Genomic DNA, 27,889 nt, shown 5'->3' with positions numbered 1-27,889 from the left:
TATATCTGTCTGTCTGTCTATCTATCTGTCTGTCTGTCTATCTGTCTGTCTGTCTGTCTGTATATCTGTCTGTCTGTCTGTCTGTCTGTCTGTATATCTGTCTGTCTATCTGTCTGTCTATCTGTATGTCTGTCTGTCTGTATATCTGTCTGTCTGTATATCTGTCTGTCTATCTGTCTGTCTGTATATCTGTCTGTCTGTCTGTCTGTCTGTCTGTCTGTCTGTCTGTCTGTCTGTATATCTGTCTGTCTGTCTGTCTGTATATTTGTCTGTCTATCTATCTGTCTGTCTGTATATCTGTCTGTCTGTATATCTGTCTGTCTGTCTGTCTGTATATCTGTCTGTCTGTATATCTGTCTGTCTGTATATCTGTCTGTCTATCTGTCTGTCTGTATATCTGTCTGTCTGTATATCTGTCTGTCTGTATATCTGTCTGTCTGTATATCTGTCTGTCTGTATATCTGTCTGTCTATCTGTCTGTCTGTATATCTGTCTGTCTGTATATCTGTCTGTCTATCTGTCTGTCTGTATATCTGTCTGTCTGTCTGTCTGTATAGCTGTCTGTCTGTCTGTCTGTATATTTGTCTGTCTATCTATCTGTCTGTCTGTATATCTGTCTGTCTGTATATCTGTCTGTCTGTCTGTATATCTGTCTGTCTGTATATCTGTCAGTCTGTATATCTGTCTGTCTGTCTGTATAACTGTCTGTCTGTCTGTCTGTCTATCTATCTGTCTGTCTATCTGTCTATCTGTCTGTCTATCTGTCTGTCTGTCTATCTGTTTGTCTGTCTCTCGGTCTGTCTGTCTGTCTGTCTGTCTGTGTCTGTCTATCTGTCTGTCTGTCTGTGTCTGTCTGTCTGTCTGTCTGTCTGTGTCTGTCTGTCTATCTGTATATCTGTCTGTCTATCTGTCTGTCTGTATAACTGTCTGTCTGTCTGTATATCTATCTGTCTGTCTATCTGTCTGTCTGTCTGTCTGTCTCTCTGTATGTCTGTCTGTCTTTCTGTCTGTCTATCTGTTTGTCTGTCTCTCGGTCTGTCTGTCTGTATATCTGTCTGTCTGTCTGTATATCTATCTGTCTGTCTGTCTATCTGTCTGTCTGTCTGTCTGTCTGTGTCTGTCTATCTATCTGTCTGTCTGTCTGTCTGTCTGTCTGTCTGTCTGTCTGTCTGTCTATCTATCTATCTATCTATCTATCTGTCTGTCTGTGTCTGTCTGTCTATCTATCTATCTGTCTGTCTGTGTCATTGTGTATGGATAAGACAGTCAAATTGTTTAGTCATGTTGTCAATATAACTGTTTACTCTGGAGGGATGTTCTGATGGAAACTACGGCTAGAGATTTGATGACGATTATTGTCGATTGTAAGTTACATCTTAGTGTGTGTGTGAGTGTAATTGCAATAGAATGGAAAAGATTCAATTTACACTCTTACTGTTTGTCCTGTATTTTATTGACAGAACATGTCATTGAGATAAAGAAATGAAAAGACAGCACTGAATAGCACACACACACACACACACACACACACACACACACACACACACACACACACACACACACACACACACACACACACACACACACACACACAAAAACTAAAGAAGAAATGTGAACATAGGAAAAACTGTACATGCGGTGCTGTAGAAATGTATATATATATATCTGCTAGTTGATGTTCCATGAGAAGCACCTTCGTTAGAGAAAGTCAATATTCACTTGGGAGCAATTTACCAATTCAGGACAGATTTAGAAAAAAATCCAATGGAAATATAGAAAGTAAAGAAATATGGGATATTATGATAACTTGTTCAACCATTTTGCATGTAAAGACTTATGCTATGAGCTTGTGCCTAAGGGCCCTATTTTAACGATCTGAAACGCAAGTGTCAAAGCGCAAGTAACTTTGTGGGCGGGTCTCGGCGCTGTTGTCGTTTTCCCGGCGGGATAAATGGCTCTGGCACCCGGCGCAAATCTAAAATGGGTTGGTCTGAAGTAGCTTCATTATTAATAGGTGTGGTTTGGGCGTAACGTGAATAAACCAATCAGAGCGTCATCCAACATTCCCTTTAAGAGCAGCTGCGCAAGTTCCCTTATGGATCGCTATTATTATGGCGTATTTACCAGGCGCACGCCAGGAGCGGTTAACAGCCGAGGAGACTGATGTTCTTGTAAGAGCAGTGAAAGACAGAGAAGTTGTGTTGTTTGGGGATGGGAGAAACCCACCCAAAATAGCGTCGGTTAAACAGGCGTGGGAGGAAATAGCCACAATTGTTTCATCAGCTGGCATCCCCAGGACGTCGCACCAGTGCCGCAAGCGCTACAATGACATCAGAAGACGGGGAAAGTCCACCATCAATCAGGCACGCCGTGTAATGGGAGGTGGATCTGCCTCTACTCAGGACCTGACGCCAGCACACCACAATGATTTCTGTCATCTCATGTGTTAATATTTTTTTAGTGTAACAATTTATGATTTGCAAAAATAACTGTTGCATCTGTGTAGATTACATGAGCAAAGTGTATGCGCGTTGTGCACGCTATACATTATGGTCAAGCATGCGCCCTTAAAATAGCATAATGAACAACGCGCAACGCGCCGCTGACTTTAGACTAGGTTTTTTCTGGTCAGTGGCGCAATTGTTTAATGGAACAGGAAAATAGCCCCAGGGATTGTTTGCGCCGGAACACGCCTCCTTTTTTGCGCTGAACCGCCCACTGAGCGCAAGTTCATTCACTAGTTTAGCGACGTGCTTCTGTGGAGGGAAAAGCGCGCTTTGCGCGGGTGCAAAATAGGAACGACACATGCGGCGTCGGTGTACAAAGTCAATTGCGCTGGTTGCAAGATAGGGCCCTAAATGTTGTGGGGCTGAGACTATTCAACAGAGACCCATTATAATACATTTTGATCAACATGACAGAAGCAACTGATAATGTAGGAAACAACAGAGAATTGTCCATAATCATTGGCATGGATGTACCAAAGCATTTGCAACTTGTTCAAAGAAATGAGAAACTGCTTTTTTGATGTGCACAAGTAACACAATGATGTGAGAACTGAACAGGTAGTTTTGAGAATTTCAGTTCTGATCTGAGAAATGCACCAAAGCGACTGAGAAAAACTGAAAAATAACAGCACATGTGTTTGGAACGACATCAGGAGGAGTATGTGACGACAGAATTGAACTTTTGGAGGTCCTTTAATAAAACTGTACCTGAATGCAGTTAAACTGACAGAGAGCGAAGGAGGCAGATTTAAAGAAAGACATGAGGAAGGGGTAATCGGAGAGATGAGAGCTGCAGAGGGTTTGGGGAGGGAGGAAATGGACGGCGAGCTGAAGCTGCGGCTCTAATGGACTCTAATGGTGTGTTTCGGCGCGGATGTCTCGTGTGTCCTGAGGCCGGACGGCTGTTTAAGAATAGATTTATTAATACCACTCCGCCCGCGGCCATCACTGAGCTTCACGGGACGCTCGGGGAACGCCGTCTGACGTCCTGACAGAGGCTTTAAGGACGAGTCTCTCCATTAGCAGGAGCTCCAGTTACACTTTTACATTTTTCTCTTTATGTAAGAAATGGATTTCAATGTATCATAAAATGGCCCTGATATGTCACTAGACATTAAGAAGTCATGTTCTTTTCTAATACTTATATCACTGACAACAGTAGTCCGGCCAGGGTATTGTCATTATAAAGTTGTCGTTGCCGCCCTCAGCTGATTTTGATGATGTCATGTTGTGTTTTGGCCTGAAGCTCCGCCCTCCACCTATCGACCAATCACAAAGTCAGTAGTGTTTGGGCATCCGGGTTGCCAGATCTGCTCTAGTTAGCACAGCTGCAGATCTGCAAACGTTCCTGCGGATCCTGCTGCCATTCTGGCAACCTCGAGTCAGGGGAAGGGGGAGGGGGATACACCGCTCTACAGGCATCTGAAAGGGATTGCAGTGCCAGTTTTGGCCACAGTCTTACATACACTTTCTTTAACGTTTGTTTTCATTTTAGTTTAAATTTGAGTATGGGTTTGAGTGGATTTATTGTAATTTTTGTTGTTTTTATTAGTCTTTTTAGGAGCCAAGCAAGCACCTAAATTAAGTGTTGCTGTTCTTTTTATTACTATTCTTCCACTAATGGAGTCTATGGCAGTCTAGAGAACCACTTGCGGTCAAGTTATAAAATTTGGCACACAGATAGAAGACTGGCCCAACATAAACCACACCAATTTTCTTGTTTCTAAAGCAATCCCTCTTGCGCCAGTAGAAAGTTTCGCTCATATTTATGCTAATAACTTTTTTTCTAATTGTTCCCTATCCCCTATATAGTGCACTGAATCGTTCCCTATCCCCTATATAGTGCACTGAGTCGTTCCCTATCCCTATATAGTGCACTGAGTCGTTCCCTATCCTCTATATAGTGCGCTGAGTCATTCCCTATCCCTATATAGTGCACTGAGTTGTTCCCTATCCCTATATAGTGCACTGAGTCGTTTCCTATCCCTATATAGTGCACTGAGTCGTTCCCTATCACATATATAGTGCACTGAATCGTTCCCTATCCCTATATAGTGCACTGAGTCGTTCCCTATCTCTATATAGTGCACTGAATCGTTCCCTATCCCCTATATAGTGCACTGAGTCGTTCCCTATCCCTATATAGTGTACTGAGTCATTCCCTATCCCTATATAGTTTACTGAGTCGTTCCCTATCCCTATATAGTGCACTGAGTCGTTCCCTATCCCCTATATAGTGCACTGAGTCGTTCCCTATCCCTATATAGTGTACTGAGTCGTTCCCTATCCCTATATAGTGCACTGAGTCGTTCCCTATCCCTATATAGTGTACTGAGTCATTTCCTATCCCCTATATAGTGCACTGAATCGTTCCCTATCCCCTATATAGTGCACTGAGTCGTTCCCTATCCCTATATAGTGCACTGAGTCGTTCCCTATCCCTATATAGTGCACTGAGCCGTTTCCTATCCCCTATATAGTGCACTGAGTCGTTCCCTATCCCTATATAGTGTACTGAGTCGTTTCCTATCCCCTATATAGTGCACTGAAATGTTCCCTATCCCTATATAGTGCACTGAGTCGTTCCCTATCCCTATATAGTGTACTGAGTCGTTCCATATCCCTATATAGTGTACTGAGTCGTTCCCTATCCCTATATAGTGCACTGAGTCGTTCCCAATCCCCTATATAGTGCACTGAATCGTTCCCAATCCCCTATATATGCACTGAGTCGTTCCCTATCCCCTATATAGTGCACTGAATCGTTCCCTATCCCCTATATATGCACTGAGTCGTTCCCTATCCCTATATAGTGCACTGAGTCATTCCCTATCCCTATATAGTGCACTGAATCGTTCCCTATCCCCTATATATGCACTGAATCGTTCCCTATCCCCTATATAGTGCACTGAGTCGTTCCCTATCCCTATATAGTGCACTGAGTCGTTCCCTATCCCCTATATAGTGCACTGAATCGTTCCCTATCCCCTATATATGCACTGAGTCGTTCCCTATCCCTATATAGTGCACTGAGTCGTTCCCTATCCCTATATAGTGCACTGAATCGTTCCCTATCCCTATATAGTGCACTGAGTCGTTCCCTATCCCTATATAGTGCACTGAGTCGTTCCCTATCCCTATATAGTGCACTGAGTCGTTCCCTATCCCTATATAGTGCACTGAATCGTTCCCTATCCCCTATATATGCACTGAATCGTTCCCTATCCCCTATATAGTGCACTGAGTCGTTCCCTATCCCCTATATAGTGCACTGAATCGTTCCCTATCCCCTATATATGCACTGAGTCGTTCTCTATCCCCTATATAGTGCACTGAATTGTTCCCTATCCCCTATATATGCACTGAGTCGTTCCCTATCCCTATATAGTGCACTGAGTCGTTCCCTATCCCTATATAGTGCACTGAATCGTTCCCTATCCCTATATAGTGCACTGAGTCGTTCCCTATCCCTATATAGTGCACTGAGTCGTTCCCTATCCCTATATAGTGCACTGAGTCGTTCCCTATCCCTATATAGTGCACTGAATCGTTCCCTATCCCCTATATATGCACTGAATCGTTCCCTATCCCCTATATAGTGCACTGAGTCGTTCCCTATCCCCTATATAGTGCACTGAATCGTTCCATATCCCCTATATAGTGCACTGTCTCTAAAACAATCCCTCTTGTGCCAGTTGAAAGTTTTGCTCATATTTATGCTAATAACTTTTGAACCGTAAGGGATAGAAACAAAATTCTTTCATTTGATTACGTGGCTAAAGATGATTCGATTTAATTTTATAATAAAGAAAAATTCAAAATTTCCTGCCAAAAAAACTACTTTCTCGAACTCCTCCTAGGCGGTTTATCCGAATTTCACGAAAATGTAATGTAATGTTCAAGTCGATTGATCATTTTTTGAATAACGTGCAAACACATTTTATGTAGCGCTTGCGAGAATATTTCATTTGCTGTGTTTTATGCGTACGGCACTTTGGTCGGCCAATGACCGTTTTTAAATGTGCTCTAGAAATAACTTTAAAATAAACGTAAGGCTGTATCTCCGTAATGATTTATCATATTCTGATCAAACTTGGTACAGATCATCACACGCATGACCTGAGGCAACATGCTGCATTTCGGCACAGCGCCACCTACTGATGTGGAGATTTGAAAAATTGCTTTTTTTGCTTATAAATTCTGAACAGTTTGCCTAAAAATCATATAAGTGGTCTCGTTAGATTCGGTCCAATGATATTTCGGCCATTTTCGGCATTGCCATCTTGAGTTTTGTAGTAAAATGCTGTATTTTATGAACGCATGAACATATCATTGCGCAGCATTGGTTGCGGATCTCCTTAGATTCCTTGCCGAGTCCAGTGATACCAAACATGCTAGGTTTCACCTTATGGTTAGTGCTAGGGTGCGATTTAGCGGTTAAAAAACGTTTGCAAATTCCTTTGAAACCGTTAGACCGATCGAGACGAAACCACTGTTGGAAAATCAGAATCATAGCGGATTGACTACTAGTGCTAATTGCTATGCTGCTATGCTAATGCCAAATATCCAAATTTTGATATTAAGTGGCAAAAAAATGTAATCAAAGTGGCGCTTTGTTTTTTGGTATGCTCAGGAATACAAATGTCTGTATTATCACCAAAACTCTGGGCACACTTCAAATAGTTGGCGGGATTGTGTCACTTGGTGGTGCTATAATTGAACAAAGCATGAAAAATGTGTTTATGTGGGTTTTCAAACTTTTTGCTTAAAATCTCTCCAAGTCTCTAAGTGTCTTTACTCATTTTTGCAGTTGGTTTGATGCTTGCTTGCTTCTTTAATGTTTATTATATTTTAAAATGATGTGAATGTTAATTTTTACCACAGTTTTAGTTCATGTTCACTCTTTTGTGTCTTCTGAGGTGATTGTGTCTTCAAGTGTTACAAGTGTTAAACACTCCTGATTACAGTCAAACACATTTCACTCAGAGATGGAGGTCTTGTAAATTGTGTGTGTGTGTGTGTGTGTGTGTGTGTGTGTGTGTGTGTGTGTGTGTGTGTGTGTGTGTGTGTGTGTGTGTGTGAGAGCCTGTTTATGTGGTTTATGAGGACACAAATTTGTATAACTACATAGGTATTACACTGGTATTACCCTATAAATGTGGTTTATGAGGACATATCAAATGTCCTCATAATTCAAATGGCCTTAAAAACATACTAAATTATGTTTTTTTGAAAAAGTAAAAATGCAGAATGTTTCCTGTGATGGGTAGGTTTAGGGGCAGGGGCAGTGTAGGGGGATAGAAAATACGGTTTGTACAGTATAAAAACCATTACGCCAATGGAATGTCCCTATATGTCACAAAAACAAACGTGTGTGTGTTTGTCTATGTATAGCATGCCCAGAAGGATCTAACCTATGTGTGTGTGTGCCTCAGCAGGTAAGCCGGATCTGTGCGGGATGGAGCTGCGTATCGAGGAGCTTTGGCATCATTACCGAGTGGAGCATGCCATGGCCGAGGGCGCCAAAAACATGCTGAGACTTCTGGGAGCGGGAAAAGCACAAGACAAGAAAGCCATAGCTGAGGTCTGAGAAACACACACGCACGTCATAAAACATCTGCTTGCGGTGGGTTTGCTAAGTGTGTGTGTGTGTCTGCAGGCTCAGAGTCGTCTGAGTGAAGCGTCCCAGCGGTTGGATCTCCTGCGGGTGTCGTTGGAGCAGCGTTTGGTGGATCTCCCGGAGGAACACCCGAAAGCGTGTCTGATTAAAGAGGAGTTAGTTCTGGCCTCGTCCTCGGCCTTCAGCTCCCGCCACAGCGCCCCCTACGTCCACAATCAGTACAGCACCCTCTGCAAACCCTCGCCCCTCACCGGTACGTCACAAACTAGAGATAGATGTCAAGAACATGAATAATTACATGAGAAAAAATGACATTATATCATTTATAAAATTGAATTAAAAAAAAAGAGTGTATGTGTATTTGTGTGTCTATATATATATACACTCTTAGAAGAAAAGGTTCCAAAATAACAAAAACTATGACACACACACATCTATACAGTAAACACAAAGAGTATTTATATATATTAAGAGTATATATATACATACATAAAATGTAAAAACTTGTTAGATGCGATTAATTGCGATTAATCGATTCAATAGCACAAAAAGGGGGGAAAAATCAAATAATCACAATTGATCACATTTAACATTAGTTTTATACATAATGTATGTGTGTGTGTGTGTGTGTGTGTGTGTGTGTGTGTGTGTGTGTGTGTGTGTACGTGTACGTGTTTGTGTATATATACATACACACACACGGATACAGTAAACACACAGAGTATATAGGTGTGTATGGACACACACACACACACACACACACACACACACACACACACACACACACACACACACACATATATATAATTTACACATTATGTAAAAACTTATTAGATGTGATTAATCGATTCAAAACATTAAGATCCAGCCGAAGCTTCTACAAAAACATTTGTACGCTGTATATCCAGTATGACTAGCACCCATAAATAACTAAGAAGAATATGTTTATGGCTACAATTACTCAGTATTTGAGATTGAAATATTGAGGGTCATATTGTTCTGTTTGTTACAAGATCCGCTCAAATATTCACTGATATGAATGAGAATTTCCTTTAAATTAAGCTGTGAGTCTGAAAATGTTCCTGAACGTCTCCGCATTAAAGGGTTAATTCACCCAAAAAATGAAATGTCTGTCATTAACTCCTCACTCTAATGTCGTTCCACACCCGTAAGACCTCCGTTCATCTTCACACACAGTTTAAGATATTTAATATTTAGTCTGAGAGCGTATGCAAGTGTATGCACACTATACTGTCCATGTCCAGAAAGGGAATAAAAACATCATCACAGTAGTCCATATGAGACATCAGTGGGTTAATTAGAGTCTCTTGAAGCGTCAGAAATACATTTGGGTCCAAAAATAACAAAAACTACGACTTTATTCAGCATTGTCCGCGTTTGTTTTCAATCCTCAAATAAAGATTCAAACGGTCATTAATCAGTGAATCAATCAATGATTCAGATCGCCAATGTCACGTGATTTCAGCAGTTTGACACGCGATCCGAATCATAATGATTTATTAATATGAATAATTCACGATTGAAAACAAACACAGAAGAGAAGACAAATGTTATAATGGAAATGAGAATTAGTAGCCTGACGTGGTCATACTCAGCTCTAGTCAGAATATGAGTCTGCTGCTCCATTGGGCTGTGATTATGGGGCGTTTCAACTGAACCAAGTAAGACCTCAATTGGTCAGACCGACAACCAATCAGAGCAACGGAGCGACACATAACGTAAGTTGTGAAACGTCAACAGAGCTCAAATGCACTGTGATGCCAAGTCTGCGGTTTTTCCCGTGGGTTGTTTTCTATGTCCACGGGTTGAAGCGACTATTATGTGATATATAGACCCATGAGTGCGAATTTTAGCAGCATCCTTGCCAAATAACACACATTTTACCCCCAAACACCATTTTTTCCCGGAGAACCCCCAGAGAAGCTATTGGGCTTGTTTAGGGCTAGTAGTTGGCGGGTTTTGTTGTAAAAACTTGGCAACCCTCTCTGCACGCACTGGAATAAACGATCTTTGCCGGTGTTGTAAAAAAAATGTAATAATTTAATGATACACAGAGTACTTACCCAACATGATCATCATTTCTGAGAGAAATAGTGAAGGGGATGCAGATACAAACAAGCTCTCCGTTTAGGATTTGAACAAATATAACCCAAGCCCCTTTGATGACGTGATGATTACTTTACTGCTGATCATCTGTCCGTCATCGGCTAAAGCCTCCCCTGATGATTTCATTGGTCAGTTTCTGTTCATAATTTCTCCTCTATGGATCGAGGCCAGACCGAACCGCCCGACCTAAACATTTTGTGGGCGGGGCTAAGTTCAGATGGCATCCAGGCTACTAATAGATCTGAGCGGGATTTGAACCGTGGTCTGAAGCGTGGGAGGCGGGCACACTAACAAGGATGCTAAAGACTGCAGCGTCTAGCTTGCCACTTGAAACCAGAGGAGTGAGGTTAACATGCCTTTTATTAGTCTTCGTTACACTACCACCCGGGTCACGGCACCACATTTCGACTCATTCCGAGCAGGACTCAAACCATGGTCTCTGCCATGGGAGGTGCACTCTAAAGAAATGTTGTGGGCGGGGCTGAGTTCGGCTGGAGAATTAGGGATAAAATCTCACAATGAAACAGGCTCCTAATGGTCCTAAAATAGGTTTCATTTATTGATTTATTTTTTGATTTTGGCTGAAGTGTGACTGTGAATGTGTTTTTGAGGTTTTGAAGTGGGAGTGTTGTTGTGTGCGTCCCGCTCAGGTACGCTGCAGGTGCGTCTGCTGGGGTGTGTGGGGCTGCTGGAGGTCGTGCCGGGGCGAAGCCGCACCTCTCCACTCGCCCTGCCACACAGTCCAGGAGACGGGCGGCCATTTAAACTCACTCTGAGCAGCAGGACCAGCAGCTTCAGCCTCAAGATCCCCAGCAAGGGGGAAGATCTGTCCTGTGAGTTTATTCCTTTAACCAGCTCTGTTCTTGGGGTCAGGGTTATTTTACTTTGACTTTTGGGGGAGTGAATTTTTTTTTTTTATTATTGACTCTGCATGTCGGTCTGATGTGCGCTTGTGTTTGCAGCGGAGGTGAGCGCTGTGTTGAAGCTGGAGAACTGTGTGGTGGGCCAGACCTGCTGGAAAAGTGTCGGTGAACAGACGTGGAATCAGAGCTTCACTCTGGAGCTGGAGAGAGTGAGTCACACACACACACACACACACACACACACACTCTCTCTCTCACACTCTCTAACACACACACACACACACACACACACACACGTTTGTTTTTGTGAAATGTGGGGACATTCCATAGGCGTAATGGTTTTATACTGTACAAACCGTATTTTCTATCCCCCTGCCCCTAAACCTACACTCTAAAAAATTCTGGGTAAAAACAACCCAATGTTGGGTCAAATATGGACTACCCAGCAATTGGGTTGTTTTTACCTAGCGATTGGGTTGTCTTAAGCAAATATTTAACCCAACCGCAGGATTAAAACAACCCAATAACTGGGTTAGTCCATATTTGACCCAACATTAGGTTAAAACAACCCAGCATTTTTTAGAGTGTACCCATCACACACACACACACACACACACACACACACACACACACACACACACACACACACACACACACACACACTGCCCCTAAACCCACCCATCCCAGGAAACATTCTGCATTTTTCCTTTCTCATAAAAACTCCTCCTGTGTGATTTATAAGCCTTTTGTAAAGTTGGGATATGGGTAATGTCCTCATATTTCACCCTCTCCTGTAATACCTGTGTCAGACCCATGGCATTATACACATTTGTGTCCTCATATGTCACAAAAACAAGCCCACACACACACACACTAAATCAGTCCGAAAGAATTGTGACTTTTTTCCTCAAATTTGCTGGTTTATATCCCGCAGTTGTGACTGATTCAGTATTCTGAAACATAAAATAGCAAATGCAACTTATAAAGTCGCCCTTAAATTGTGAGATAAAACCTGCAACTGTGAGAATTTTTTATTTATTTTTGTATTCCTTGTGGAGACGAGCTTTCCTAGTTCAGTAGTTGTGACCGTGTGTCTGTGCGTGTGATTGTTAGCTGTAAAGCTATGGCTCAACTTTTTGCTTTATCTACATTCATTCAGTGCAAATAAACTACTGAGAAGCTATATATGGACTCATCTCTCCTATCTGGACAACGGCTCATTACGAAAGTGTTTAAAAGCAAGGTGGGGCTGGCAAGGTCACAAAGGATCCAGCTATTAAATCCTTCATTTCACGGGGAACCAATAATGCATTTAAAGGAGCCTTCGGATTGGGACAGCCTTCAATGCGCAGCGGTGACACAATTGCCCTTCGAAGGATGCAGCCTCTGAATTGGGATGCGGCTTATATTAGTGTTTTCCTTTACTTTAGTTTAGTCTTATCATTGGAGTAGTGTTTATTTACATACGAATGATAATTTTAAAGCATACTATTTCATACGAAGCGGAAAAAACATGTTTTTGACCTAAATTCCAGAATCTAGATAAAGCGACAAACCCGTAATTGCAAAGCTGAAGTGTGAAGTAGGAGATTTCCGATAGCACGTGAAGGCAGCATTAGTCGTGGACATCTGAACTTTACAGACAGAAGAAATTAAAATACTTCAAGTAAGGGATAATGTCCACCCAGCCGGTTGTTATCGTTTATAGAATAAACCCCGACAGAGTGATCAGGACCCCGACGCGAAGCGGAGGCCGTGTAACAAAGACGTGTAACAAAGACTTTATTTTGTAATAAAGTGCCCGCTTATTACACGGCTACTAGTCTCAAATAAATAATTATTAGACACAAAATATTGTCTTGAGATTAAATATTTTATTAGCTCTTACACAAAGCTTCCGCAAAGGAAAACAGTTCCAACCTGCTTTAAGCCTTTATCTATCGCTGCTAAATGTTGAAAATGAATGCTGAAAGGGTTAGTTCACCCAAAAATGAAACCAAGCCTATGATTTACTCACCCTCAGGTCATTATAGGTGTTTATGACATTCTTCTGTCAGACAAATACAATCAGAGTTATATTTAAAAAGTCCAGGCTAACGTTAATCCCAGCAGTAGTTGTAGTTGTGTTTGAAGTCCATAAAAAATGCAGCTGTCCGTCAAATAACGTGCTCCACACGACTCCGATGGGTTAATAGAGCCTTCTGATTCGAATCGATGCGTTTGTGTAAGAAAAATATCCATATTTAAAACGTTATAAAGGAAACCCGCCTTGAAGTCTTCCATTGTAACCCACGGCTGTTTAAGCCACAAGATGGCGCCAGCGTTAAGCACAGAAGTAGTGCCGGTCAAGATAACTCGTAGTACCCGGATGAGCGGGTGTTATCTGGAAATAACATACCGCTGGAATGTGCGATTGACCAATCAGAATCAAGTATTTCACAGAGCCGTGTAATAATGTCAAATAAGCCACGCCCGCCTTTAACACACAGACTAATGTTAGCTTGAAGAAGCGTCGCTTTGACCTGTTTTGGACTCCCGAAAACAGTCCAAATGCAAGTCGGTTTGGCTTGATTTTGTTCGAAATGACGTCACACCAGTTGATTTCATTGAAGTGTATATTGCCTTGCCTTGCCTTGCCTAAATAAACTTTTACTGCTAATTTACTCACCCCCATGTCATCCAAGATGTCCATGTCTTTCTCTCTTCAGTCTTCAAATGACGTTTTTAATGAAAATACTCCAGGATTTTTCTCCATATAATGGATTTCAATGGGCCTCAAACGGCTCAAGGTCCAAATGACATTTTTAGTGCAGCTTTAAACGACACCAGATGATGAATTAGGCTCTTATCTAGCCAAACGATCGCTCATTCAAACAAAATAATACAAAAGTTGAAGTTTTATAAGCACAAATGCTCGCCTTGCTCAGTTCTGTGGCGACACGTAATACACAGTTACACTGAAAAGGTCACGCTTGACGTAGGCGGAGGTACCGAGTCGTAAGTGTTCATAAGGAGGAGCATACACACATGTTCACATGTCTTTGTGTCAGTTTATCGTTTAAAATGTTTTTATGAACACTTGCAAACACTGACTGGGTACGTCCGCCTACGCCAAGCGTGACCTTTTCAGCGTAATTGCGTATTATGTGACGTCACAGAACAGAGCAAGGCGAGCATTTGTGCTTATAAAACTTAAACTTTTTAGTTTTGTGTTTAAATGACGGATCGTTTGGCTAGATAAGACCGTAATTCATCGTCTGGTGTCGTTTAAAGCCCTTTGAAGCTGCACTGAAACTGTCATTTGGACCTTGAGCCGTTTGAGGCCCATTGAAATCCATTATAAGGAGAAAAATCCTGGAATGTTTTCATCAAAAACCTTCATTTCTTTTCGACTGAAGAAAGAAAGACACTGACATCTTGGATGACACGGGGGTGAGTAAATCATCAGCAAACGTTTATTTAAAAGTGAACTAATCCTTTAAGCACACACTGAAGTATTGGCCTAATGCTCTGTGTTCAGTCCAGAGAGATGGAGATCGCGGTGTACTGGAGGGACTATCGCTCGCTCTGCGCTCTGAAGTATCTGAAGCTGGAGGATTTCCTGGACAATCGGAGACACCAGATACAGCTGGAGCTGGAACCGCAGGGACTGCTGCTGGCCGAGGTATGAAGCACACAAAAACGTGCCGCTCTTTTACACACACGCAGTGCTGTTTTAGCATCCGTCTCACTAGTGATTTCAAGTTTGCTGAATGCAGTTTGCAACCCAAACAATGAAACACCCATTTCACGAGTACACACTTACATCAAATTAAATAGAGTAAAGATTATGCGTATTTGGCGTGCTGTCCGGGGGAGAGCTCTGAATTTTTTGGCTCGAACCCAGAGTACCCCCCGTGATAGAGATATTGTATTACACTGCAAAAAAAAAGCTCTTCTTATTTAGTATTTCCAGTCCAAATATCTAAATATTTTTAAAGCAACACTGTGTAACTTTTTTAGTTTATTCTTAGCCAAAAACACTTAGTTCTTTTAAAAATATATGTGCTCATTAATGTATATTTACTTCTTTCAAGAAATAAAGTATTCTCGTAAGTTTATAATATGCCATTGAAAATACATACGGGTGAGGGGTTCGACTGCTGGTCGCCATGTTGCCCCTCCATCTTGAAAGTACATTAGCCAAAGAGGGACATACCCATAAATTCAAGCTTCGCCTTTCGCGTTTTAACACTCGATGGCACCGTGTCGAATGTGAAGAGGGGGATTGCCATGTTAATCTTGGACTAAATCAGCCACCGTAGGAGTTAAAACGAAATCAGAATTGAGAGGAACAGAAACTATTATTCACTGGATGGTCATATACCTTTACACCGCTAGATGGGGGGAAATATCACACAGTGGAGCTTTAAATCAAGAATAATTTACTAGATAAGTAAAATGACAAGATATTTTTGCTTGTTTTCTGGGGGGGAAGTCTAAATGAAGTGAGTTTTTGCTTAAAACAGGCAAAATGATCTGCCAATGGAGTGAGAAAAATAATCGTATTTCTGTTTGGGACGGAAACAAGAAACGAGATTTCAATCAGAAACAAGATTATTAATTTTTTCTCACCCCATTGGCAGATCATTTTGCTTGTTTTAAGAAAACAAGAAAAAATATCTTATGTCGTTTTACTTGTCTAGTAAATGCATCTTGATTTAAGAATTGTTAGATATTTAGACTGGAAACAAGACAAAATTACTGAGTAAGAAGAGCATTTTTTGCAGTGTATGGATTGCGTTGACATCTAATAAGAGTTTAGTAAATCAAAGTGAGGAGATGGGTTGATAGAGGGATGTAAAAATAAAAACAGGCAATGAAAGAAGGTAAATCTGGTATATATATATATACACACCTCCTATCATTGATTAAGTCGATTAGCTTATAGTGCTCCACTCGTCTTTAATTAGGTTTAACTATCTGACGTGCTCCTCCCGAAATGTGTTAATAAAACATCACTTGTTTTGTTAGCACACATTTACTAGTGGACAATTTTTCCGCGCAAATTGTTTGATAGAGAGGAAATGTGGCTTGTGTTGCAGGTGATGTTCATCAACCCTGTGATAGAGCGAGGTCCGCGGCTACAGCGCCAGAGGAAGGTGTTTTCTAAACAACAGGGTAAAACATTCATTAGCTTATCCTGCGGTGCATTCTGGGAGAGAAAACACTGCACACAAGGGCTGAATCTCATCTATTTTACTCCTCAAAAATCTCTTTCTGAATAGCATGAGATTATATATGATATGATGCACATTAGGCATACTAGCACCTTAGTTTATGCAGTTTACACAAGCTTTAGTGCAATGGAGCAACGTGTAATGACCGCACTAGCACTTTAGCACTTGCTCTTTTTAATCCATGGGACTGTGTTGTCAAAAGTGATGCCAGTAACGCGTTACTCTAATCTGACTACTGTTTTCCAGTAACGAGAAATCTAACACATTACTATCTCCAAACCAGTAATCAGATTAAAGTAATTTATCCAAGTCACTGTCAGTTACTATTTTAGTCATTTTCCTTAGTAAAATTTTTTATGTATATTTTTGCTTTCTTCTTGCGTCTCGGGGAGAGTATTTTTCAGGAAATATTTTTTAATTTCAACTTAAAATGTCAGATTGTTGACGTTACTGTTAAAAATGCACTTCCAATAAAGTGAGTGTTGGCAAAAACTGTGTTGAGGCGGCAGGGCTGTTGTCGGAAACTGCTGAATGTAACTAATAAAGTAACTTGTAATCTTAGTTACTTTTAAAGTAATCTGTAAAGTAACTAATGGTTCCTGCACACTGTGCGATTTTTCAAAATCCTTTGCGAATGTCCCTTGTCAGACTGTACGAACATGATCGCCATGTCACACTGTAAGATCTCAGTTGGCATTAATGTCAGACTGCACGATAGTGAAGGCGCGCTAAAAACGGACGCGCGCAAGAAAACTCGTCCGGAGTTTTATATCATCAATGAATGACGCGTTCGGTGACAGTGAGTTGCATTACACGCGGGACTGAAATGCTGGCTACAAAATCTCTAGCTCTCGTTTTTGTCATAATTTGTCTTGAAAAACGGAGATATTTGACTGTCGTCGTAGGAGAAGTCACACTGCAGGACTGTGTGCCAAATCTTCTGACACTGCCAGAATTTCGTCTGAGGTCAAATTTCGGCTGCCGGTGAACATGTCAAACTAACGATCAAAGACGTCAGATTTTAGCCTAGGATTTGAGGAATCTTTTAGGATTTGCTAAATTTGTCTCAGACGGCCAAATCGTGGCCAAAATCACACAGTGTGCACCCGGCTTAAGTAACTTTTTAAAAGAGTAATCAGTAATCAGATTACTTTTTCAAAGTAACTGTGGCAACACTGGTTGTCAACAAACTTTTTTTTTTTGGTGATTTGTGATGTTGTTTGTGATGTTTTTTATGAAGCAACTCTAAATTGTGCCCAAGCTGAATTTCCCCTTGGGGGACAATAAAGTTAACCAACCAATCAACCAATGATAAATGGTATTTAACTTTTTCTCCATTTGTTGTGACTCAGGGAAAGCGTTCCTTCGCGCTAAACAGATGAACGTAGACATGGCGACGTGGGTTCGTCTGCTGAAGAACGCCATTCCCATGAGCTCATCCACACACACCTACACACCCCACGCCAACACACACACCATCAGGTAACGCACAGCAAATACACACACACCTGTTCACCTGGTATTCATTCTGACCAGTATGACCAACTCCCATTGTTTCTCCCCAGCGAGATCTCCATCCAGAAGATCCAGCTGGACGGCGACTCTTCTCCGTCTGTGACGAGGACAAACACGCAGACGTCTGACACGGTAAATGAGAAACACAGGATCTTTATAGGGTTAGTTCACCCAAAATTAAGTCATTAACTCCTCACCCTAATGTTGTTCCACACCCGTAAGACCTCCGTTCATCTTCACAGTTTAAGATATTTTATATTTAGTCTGAGAGCGTATGCAAGTGTATGCACACTATACTGTCCATGTCCAGAAAGGGAATAAAAACATCATCACAGTAGTCCATATGAGACATCAGTGGGTTAATCAGAGTCTCTTGAAGCGTCCAAAATACATTTGGGTCCAAAAATAACAAAAACTACGACTTTATTCAGCATTGTCTTCTCTTCCGCGTTTGTTTTCAATCCTCAACTAAAGATTAAAGCGGTTATGAATCAGCGGATTGATTCATGATTCAAATCGCCAATGTCACGTGATTTCAGCAGTTTGAGCAGCAAACACTTGTGAACTTGTGGCTAACGTAGCAGCGGCTAGCTAAGTTTAGTAAGTGAACAGTGATCTGGTCCCACCTTCAACCGAAGTGAGAAGTATTGTGCTCCTTCCATTTTATTTTATTGTTACTATTGTAAGGGAAGCTGTAGGGGGAGAGTGCCTTTTTCCTTTAATACTGCTTTTGTCCCTGTTTGTGTACAGCCATGGAGTTGAGGGAAGTTAATGTTTGTTTTGCTTTTCGGTTAGTTAGAAGCCCTCCCTAAATTAATCAGAGAACTGTTTTGTTTGTTATTTTAGGCCTTGCTCTCCCCTGAGCCATTGCTCCCCTTTAATCTTTGTTATGCCTTCTCTTTATTTTATTGTAAATAAAATCCTTGCTTTGACCTATCATCCGGTGTCATCCCATCTTCACTCTGGGACAGAGGATTAAAGTGTGTTCTCACCTTCGCCTTTTGTTTGGTATTGCTTTTTTGCTTGTTACCTCCTCTCCCGACCCCTAGAACGTAACAAGCAGATTGACACGCGATCCGAATCATGAATCGATTCGCTGATTCATAACCATTCAAATCTTTATTTAAGGATTGAAAACAAACCCAGAAGAGAAGGCAATGCTGAATAAAGTCGTAGCTTTTGTTATTTTTGGACCCAAATGTATTTCCGATGCTTCAAGAGACTCTAATTAACCCACTGATGTCTCATATGGACTACTGTGATGATGTTTTTATTCCCTTTCTGGACATGGACAGTATAGTGTGCATACACTTAGATACGCTCTCGGACTAAATATAAAATAACTGTGTGTGAAGATGAACGGAGGTCTTACGGGTGTGGAGCGACATTAGGGCGAGGAGTTAATGACAGACATTTCATTTTTTGGGTGAATTAACCCTTTAATGCGAAGTGCTTCAGGAACATTTTCAGACACACAGCTTAATTTAAAGGAAATTCTCATTCATATCAGTGAATATTTGAGCGGATCTTGTAACAAACAGAACAATATGACCCTCAATATTTCAATCCCCCATCAATGATGGACAATGCTTTTGAGATTTGGGCAAGAAAGGGTGTGGTCTCAATGCCCGAACTTTATATTGATGGAAATTTTGCATCATTTGAACAGTTGGCAGAGAAATTTAACAATCACATTTCTATAGGTATTTGCAACTTCGAAATTTTGTAGCATTGAATTCTGATTATTTCCCATCATGCCCTCCAATTTCTTTATTAGACTCAATTTTCAAATGTAAGTCTGTCCAAAAACAGGCTATAAGCAGGATTTATGAACTACTCAGCATGTATGACTTAACGCCTTTAAACTCTCTCAAAAATAAATGGGAGGCAGATTTGGATGAACTAATCTCAGAAGAAGTCTGGCACAAAATAATACAGGGAATCTTTACATCATCCATTTGCTTAAGACATGCTGTAATACAGTTCAAAATTGTACACCGTTTGCATTGGTCTAAAGTCAGACTTTCTAAGATTAAAGCTAACATAGATTCCACATGTGATAGATGCAGGCAGGCTCCTGCAACATTACTGCATATGTTTTTGACATGTCCAAAACTTTATCTTTGACCGATATCTTCAAGACTTTCTCTGGGCTATTTGGAGAGGTTGTAGAGCCATCTCCATTTATTGCATTGTTTGGTGTGGCCCATGAAAATATTGGCCTTCTGCTCTCTTTTGGCTAGAAGACTGATACTGATTAAATGGAAAGACCCTTTCCCACCTACATTTAGTCAATGGATAAGGGAAGTTATGCACCATCTTAAGCTGGAGAAAATTAGGTATACAGTCAGAGGGTCTACTGGGGCATTTTATAATATCTGACAGCCTTTTTTAAATTTTGTGGAGGAAATAAAAGCAGATAATATGACATTATAAAAGAAGGGGGGGGGGGGTATTACTCATGTTGCTTATTTATTATTATTATTATTTCTTTATGGACGTCTGATCATGTATAGTGTCTTTGTGTTTTGTATATCTTTGTTCTTTCTGTATAATTTGAAAACAATAAAAAAAACTTTGATCAAAACATTATTTCAATCCCAAATACTGAGTAATTGTAGCCATAAACATATTCTTCTTAATTATTTATGGGTGCTAGTCATACTGGATATACAGCGTACAAATGTTTTTGTAGAAGCTTCTGCTGGATCTTAATGGTTTATGCATCATTTCATGCGCTGACCACATTTTCTTTCCTTTTTTTAGTGCTATTGAATCGATTAATCGCATCTAACAAGTTTTTACATAATGTGTAAAATATATATATATATGTGTGTGTGTGTGTGTGTGTGTATGTGCATATATATACACACGTATATACTCTGTGTGTTTACTGTATATCCATGTGTGTGTATGTATATATACACAAGCACGCACACACACACACACATACATTATGTAAAAAACTAATGTTAAATGTGATCAATCGTGATTAATCGATTCGATAACACTCATATTTTTTTATTTTGAGTGAAAACTATTTATAATAAATAAAACTTTCTCTCGATTTGAATTGCAATGTGCTTTATTGGCATGAACTGTATATTTGTATTGACAATGCATTTGCTGTCTACAATGGCAAAAAAATACAAGTAAAACAAGTAATATAAGCAATTAAAGTAAAATAATACATGCAAAATAAAGCAAGACAGGAAATTAAATGGAAGGATGCAAACCAAGATAATAGCTATGAATGAATGTAATGATAAAGGAATAATAATGTGTTATTAATAATTTGTCAGGTGGAGATTGGGCTGGCGGCGGAGCCGGTCTCTGCTCCTGATCCCGCTCCTCCTGAGAGGACTGTCAGGATCACTTCCCATAATTCCCAGCGAAGGTACACGTCCTACCAGCACACAATATGTCTTCCAGTCCGGGCCAAGAGACAGCATGACACACACACACACACACACACACACACACACACACTCATGAACACGACGCACGTGAAGTTTTTTCTGACCTCACACCAGCTCTTACCTTCAGTTTAATTACATCCGGCCTGTGTGTGTGTGTGTGTGTGTGTGTGTGTGTGTGTGTGTGTGTGTGTGTGTGCAGGTCGTCCAAAAGCTCTCTGTGTCTTCAGGATTTCCGAATGATCGCAGTGCTCGGCCGCGGACATTTTGGCAAGGTAAGTGGAACACGTTCAGTCTCAAAAGCGTTAACTGCGGACAGAATCAGCACACACAGAACGGGCTGCACATCCGCCACCACTTGCACATATTATACTGAGTTTGTATTATATACTTTGGCTAATTTGCCAAGGCAAAATTTCAGTTTTTATATCTAATATTTGTATTTTAGTTTATTTCAGTTTCATGTCAACTCAAAAACGCACATTTTTAAGCAGTTTGCTTCAGAACTCAGATTTTACATTGTATTAAAATTGACAATTTTGTTAATATTTTAAATGTTTTAAATTATTTTATGTTGAATGTTTAGTTTATTTTGAATGTTTTTAGATTTTTCTTTCTAACTTAAGTTTGTTGTTTTTATTAGTTTTTCTTAAATGTATATTTATTTCAGTTTTAGTTTTTATTTAATTTAAATTTTAGTACTTTATCTTTTTTTTTTCAGATAGTGGCCAAGGAAAAATGTCCATATTTCAATTAGTTTTAGTCTAATATTTATATTTTATTTTTTGTAATAGTTTTAGTAATAGTTTTGTAATAGATTTTTTCATATTATAAACCATTAACTCAACTCTGATCAACACCTGAACTGTCCTTAAATGTAGTTTCTTATGCTCAAATAGTGTTTAAAAAGCTTATTTTTAGGCTAGACGAGCCAATGCGCTTTTCTATGGGAACCGGAGCTTCTAACTGCAGCTGCAGGGACACAATCACTTTACCAGTTTTTAAAGTTTTTACATATTTCCTTCTAACTTAAGTTTTAGTCTTTTTTTATTTGTTTTTATTAGTTTTTCTTAAATGTATATTTATTTCAGTTGTAGTTTTTATTGAATTTAAATTTTAGTACTTTATCTTTTTTCATAGTGGCCAAGGAAACATTTCTAAATTTCAATTAGTTTTAGTCCAATATTGATATTTTATTTTATGTAATAGTTTTAGTTGACGATAACACCACTACTTGCGAGACCTACTAAAAACTCACGCAGCAGTTTTACAATTTTAAGATCTTAAGAATTGAGATTCCTGTGCACATTGAGTATGATATGTGTGTGTGTTTCCAGGTACTTCTGTCTGAATACAGACACTCAGGGAAGATGTACGCCATCAAGGCTCTGAAGAAAGGGGACATTGTGGCGCGGGACGAAGTAGAGAGGTGAGCGTTCACTTCAGGATTGTACACCAACATTAAAAGTATTTTGATTGAAATCCTTCTCCACAGAGCTTCATATTAAACATCACAATAGTGATTTACGAAAATATCCATCCAAAAACTAACTTTCAGTTTTGAGATAAACAGTGGCGTTTAATTAGCGCTTCTCTGATGGTGCATGTTGACTGTGTCTGTGTCTATTTCATGCATTTTGATGAACCAAGATCTTTTGGTCTGTGCTGTTTTCAGATCATGCTTGAACAAAACTTCACTGAACATTATTCGTAGCGTGCCGGCCATCCAATAATCAATGTGTTTTGTGCTTTGATGCTATTGATATAAAAAAACAAAGGCTGAGCCTTTGAAATTCTGTCAATATTATCACAAAACAATAAATGAGAGAGTATGTTCACTCGGCGGTCATATTTGCAACATATTTGATATTTTTCGGGCGTACAAGACCAAGTCCTGTCTATCTGAATCAGAGAATCCTTAAATCTCAAAAACTGCTTGACAAACTCAAAATTAAACGATATATTTCAAAACAGCAACAAAATCTGACACCTGAACTGTCCCATGAATGTAGTTTTTTATGCTCAAATATTGTTTAAAAAGCGTATTTTTTAGGCTAGACGAGCCAATGCGTTTTTCTATGGGAACCGGAGCTTCTAACTGCAGCTGCAGGGACGCAATGACTTTACCGATTAATAATTGGCTCTTTTATTTAGAAAGCGGGACTATTATATATTTATAAATGCCTTAAAAGTATTTTTCAATATTAGTTTATGTCAATCAACGGAGTCTTATTGTAAAGTGATACGACTGTATTGTTAAAAACGACATAATGTGCCATTTAAATGCTTGTAAAGTCCGTTTTTATTTGAGTGTTGATTATTAAATAAACATTTCAGTTTCGGTATAAAATAAAATTTCAGTGCATCACTATCGCATGTTTACTTACGGTCTTCACAGCACCAAAGTCCCTTTCAAAGAAAGTCTCTCGGCCATATTTGTAACACCCCCGGGATGATATTTTTCGGGCATAAAAGTCTGTTAGCCTTACAAGTCAGACCCTCATCAAGATGTTTGGTCTGGAAACTCACCATTGACAGCTCAATCTGAGGGGCGGATAAACGGTTGTCTTTCAAACTCCCTCTGCACGCGATAGGATAGCGCTACACCAACAAGAGCAACGAAGGTGAAGCAGAGCTCGTTGATAGATTAAACATTCGCCGTATCCGGTCGGCTAAACTCCGAACACATCTTCCCTTTTTAAGAATGTCTTCAGTGCCGCTCTTTGTTCTTTTCTCAGAGAAAAGCTTAACTCCAAGTCTTCCAGAATCAGCTTTGACCGCGACTCGAAAGACCGCCGTTCGCCAGTTTCTTTGTTTACCAGAAGCACACAAGCGCAAATCGGCCGTCGTCATTATGGCCCCGCCCACCGACTCTATACACGATGTGATTGGCCCGACCAGAGTTTGGCGTTTACAGCTCAGAAGGGTATTGAGAGTTGCTAGACGACACTCGCGGCAGATTAGATTAGCTGCCGCTAGGGTGCGTCTAGATGTCTAGGCTACGAGTTTATCTATTTGAATGGGAGAATCCTGGAATCTCAAAAACTGCTTGCCGAACTCACAATTAAATGTCAATTTCAAATCATCAACTCTGATCAACACCTGAACTGTCCCATAAATGTAGTTTCTTATGCTCAAATATTGTTTAAAAAGCATATTTTTAGGCTAGACGAGCCAATGCGTTTTTCTATGGGAACCGGAGCTTCTAACTGCAGCTGCAGGGACGCAATGACTTTACCGATTAGCGATTGGCTCTTTTATTTAGAAAGCAGGACTTTTTCCGCCAAATTGCTCGTTGCTAGGGGTGTAACAATTCATCTACTACATCGATGTATCGATTTATATTCCTATGATCCAACTACATCGATCTGTGCTCGCCAAGTTGGCCTTCCGGACGACACATATCGATCTAATATTGTTTTAAAAGGTAATCGATCGATTGTATTGATAATGAGAAATGGATGTTTCCAGACTTTATATGGATGTTTTTTCTTAGCCCTTTTCATGATAAAGGCTTTGGACGTTACTCGGTCTGCCTATATGTGACGTCAGCCGCGCGCGCCAGCAGCAGCGCAAAGAAAACAAAACATAGCACGGACAGGATTTGTTATGACAGAGCAGGAGCCAAAGAGCGAGAAATTATCAAGCCACCATTGCGGTCCAATGGTGAGAGAAAATGAGAGCAGAAAAGGTTAACTTCCTGTTAATTCTAAACTGTTGGTTGCACTTAATTCAAATAAATAATAAATAACACATTTGCCATTATTTGTTTACTTGTTTGTTTATATCCGTAATTCATTGATATCTGATTCCCTTGAAAGAAACAACAGGAATCTAGGAAACTTCACCTGCACGTATTTATTTCAGTCACACTTATTACAATTTGTGGCTTAAAGTTACTGAATCGATTTCAAGTCACTGAATCGTTTCGGATCGTATCGTTCTAAATGAACCAATATCGTCCTTCAATTGAATCGGCAACCTCTAATCGTGATATGAATCGAATGGTTACACCCCTACTCATTGCAGGTTCTCCCATTCATAAGTAATAGGAGTGAATGATCTTTCTATCTCTATAGTCTTTGACAGCACGCAGAATCTTTGCTTTTATAAAGACAAAATAGCTTGAACTGGTTAAGACGCATGTGTGTTGCAGTCAGTCTTCAGTCTCTCTCTCTTTCCCCCAGTTTGATGTGTGAGAAGCGAATCTTCGAGACGGTGAACAGCGCGCAGCATCCGTTCCTGGTGAACCTGTTTGCATGTTTTCAGACGGCGGAGCACGTGTGTTTTGTCATGGAGTACACGGCCGGCGGTGACCTGATGATGCACATCCACGCCGACGTCTTCTCCGAAACACGCTCCGTGTAAGTGCGTTTCATTCAGCTTTAGTAGTTCTTAAGTGAGCACTTTTCACGTGTTTTTCCTGAAATTATGGGTTACACTCTGACAAATACAGGTTAGAAAAGGTTTTTTTTTCCGCAGTGATACAATAAAAGAATCATTTTTGGTTCCCCCCAAAAACTTTAAAGGATTAGTTCACTTTAAAATGAAAATTTCCTGATAATTTACTCACCCCCATCTCAACCAAGCCAAGGTGTTCGTGTCTTTCTTTCTTCAGTCGAAAAGAAATGGATTTTTTTGAGGAAAACATTTCAGGATTTTTCTCCACATAATGGACTTCAATGGGGACCAACAGTTGAAGGTCCAACGCACTTTTAAGAGTGTACATTCATGTTGTTCATGAGGATTTTATTCTTCATATATGTGTGTGTGTGTGTGTGTGTGTGTGTGTGTGTGTGTGTGTGTGTGTGTGTGTGTGTGTGTGTGTGTGTGTGTGTGTGTGTGTGTGTGTGTGTGTGTGTGTGTGTGTGTGTGAGAATGTACTGTTTGTACGGTGTAAAATCCATTACGCCTATGGAAAGTCCCCACAATTCACAAAAACTTAACGTGTGTGTGTGTATATGTGTGTTTTAATGCAGGTTTTATTCTGCCTGTGTTGTTTTGGGGCTTCAGTTTCTTCATGATAATAAGATTGTGTATCGGTGAGTACACACACAAACACAGCATCCGATTATACATTGGCCCAGTTTTTAAGCGCTCTGAGTGAGGTAATTCTTGCGTCTGTGTGTGTGTGTGTGTGTGTGTGTTAGAGATCTGAAGCTGGATAACCTGCTGCTGGATACTGAAGGTTTCGTGAAAATCGCAGACTTCGGTCTCTGTAAAGAGGGTGAGTCTCAGACTGACATTAATGGAGTTAATGGAGGAAGAACGCGATGTTTGTTCACTGCTGGATCACACTGATAACCGCATACTGTTCTCATTTATTAATACAACTGCACTCAAAAAAAATAACTCTTTGGACAAACTTAATTTAATTGAGGGCAGGTTTTCCATCCAATAAATATGTGTAGCCCCAACTCATTAAAATCAAATTCATGCAATGAAATGTAATTGAGTTCGTCCAACTCAATTTGATCAAATACAGTTTAAATTATATTTATATACTTATAGCATGACTTTTTTAAACGTGTCAACCTTTCATCATTACACACAATTATATAATGAAATTGTAAGAAAAGTACTCACTGAGTGCCATATTCAGCATAATGGTAACCAGAATTCAAAAACATTACAGAAACGCCTCTAAGGGTGCGTTAGTAGTTCGGTTAGTTTGGTTTGTTTGGTCCGGACCAAAAAACAAAAACAAAACATATAGTCCTGGTCCGCTTAGCGTTCACACTGCCATTTATAACAGCTGACCTAAAGTTACCGAACCAAAGGCACAGGGAGACGGTCACAGCCATGATTGGTCGGCTTATATGACGGGAGCTCGCTTACCGAACATTCAAAACGATGCTGTGATCTGGATTAAACGCCATCATGTTATGTGTGAATATCATAGGCGTAATTTGCGGGTGGGACAGGTGGGACATGTCCCCACCACTTTTTTTAAAACATCTTGCTTCACGGATGAACCAAACTAATACAAACAAAACATCTCTGGTTAACTAGCAGAGTATCATTGTGTTCGTTTGTTAAATAAGAGGCGATCTGGCGCTCGTTGCCGCTGTTATCAGTGCTGCAGATTTCTCTCGCGGCTCCTGCAGTCTCCACACAGACGAGCGCTTTAATCTAACGCTTAACGCCGCTGCAGAGACTTTCTATTTGTTCCGGTCAGATCACGAAACAAAATGCACAAAAACTGTCCCTGCTCTTGATGTACTGATGATATTCGGTTTTGATGAGAGAGAGAATAGGCTACGAGGGCAGATTAGAAACGAGAACTTCTGACACGTTTAACAGACTAGACCAGGGATTATAAGCAAAGTGTGCTTTATTCACGTGAAAATTCTTGGCACAACGCTATTGTGTTTAGATGCAATAATTAAACGAGATCTATATCAATAAATGAACTATTTAATTGATTTCCGGAAATCTTAATACTAATTTTTCTGCAATTGTTATTGTACATATTTTACATCTGATATAACATTGTCTCATGGTATCAGCAATGCTACCCCCCTTAACACGCCATATTGTGCATATCATATGCACGTGAAAAACTGCCTACCACATGCACGCCAAAGCTCATTTTGATGTATGACCTATACTTTGCTTTGGC

General features: G+C 40.2%; 1 protein-coding gene across 3 annotated transcripts in view; it reads left to right on the top strand.

The window, feature by feature from the left end:
• The window catches only part of pkn1b (protein kinase N1b), an 84,193-nt gene that overhangs the window by 39,312 nt on the left and 16,992 nt on the right, over window positions 1–27,889 (top strand). For 2 of the 3 annotated variants that reach the window (XM_067455945.1, XM_067455926.1), the window contains exons 5-18: window positions 7,943–8,091; window positions 8,167–8,380; window positions 10,905–11,087; window positions 11,217–11,326; window positions 14,638–14,781; window positions 16,202–16,277; window positions 17,689–17,818; window positions 17,902–17,983; window positions 21,154–21,248; window positions 21,470–21,542; window positions 22,605–22,696; window positions 25,455–25,631; window positions 26,247–26,309; window positions 26,418–26,494. In XM_067455945.1, coding sequence (XP_067312046.1) covers window positions 7,943–8,091; window positions 8,167–8,380; window positions 10,905–11,087; window positions 11,217–11,326; window positions 14,638–14,781; window positions 16,202–16,277; window positions 17,689–17,818; window positions 17,902–17,983; window positions 21,154–21,248; window positions 21,470–21,542; window positions 22,605–22,696; window positions 25,455–25,631; window positions 26,247–26,309; window positions 26,418–26,494 — 1,665 coding nt within the window. The remainder of the gene's footprint in view (window positions 1–7,942; window positions 8,092–8,166; window positions 8,381–10,904; window positions 11,088–11,216; window positions 11,327–14,637; window positions 14,782–16,201; window positions 16,278–17,688; window positions 17,819–17,901; window positions 17,984–21,153; window positions 21,249–21,469; window positions 21,543–22,604; window positions 22,697–25,454; window positions 25,632–26,246; window positions 26,310–26,417; window positions 26,495–27,889) is intronic. The other variant, XM_067455935.1, reaches the window with a different exon arrangement.

The sequence above is a fragment of the Pseudorasbora parva genome, chromosome 2, assembly GCF_024679245.1.
Source record: "Pseudorasbora parva isolate DD20220531a chromosome 2, ASM2467924v1, whole genome shotgun sequence".
Lineage (NCBI taxonomy): Eukaryota > Metazoa > Chordata > Actinopteri > Cypriniformes > Gobionidae > Pseudorasbora > Pseudorasbora parva.
The sequence above is the reverse complement of the archived record's forward strand: the minus strand, read 5'-3'. Positions and strand labels throughout refer to the sequence as shown.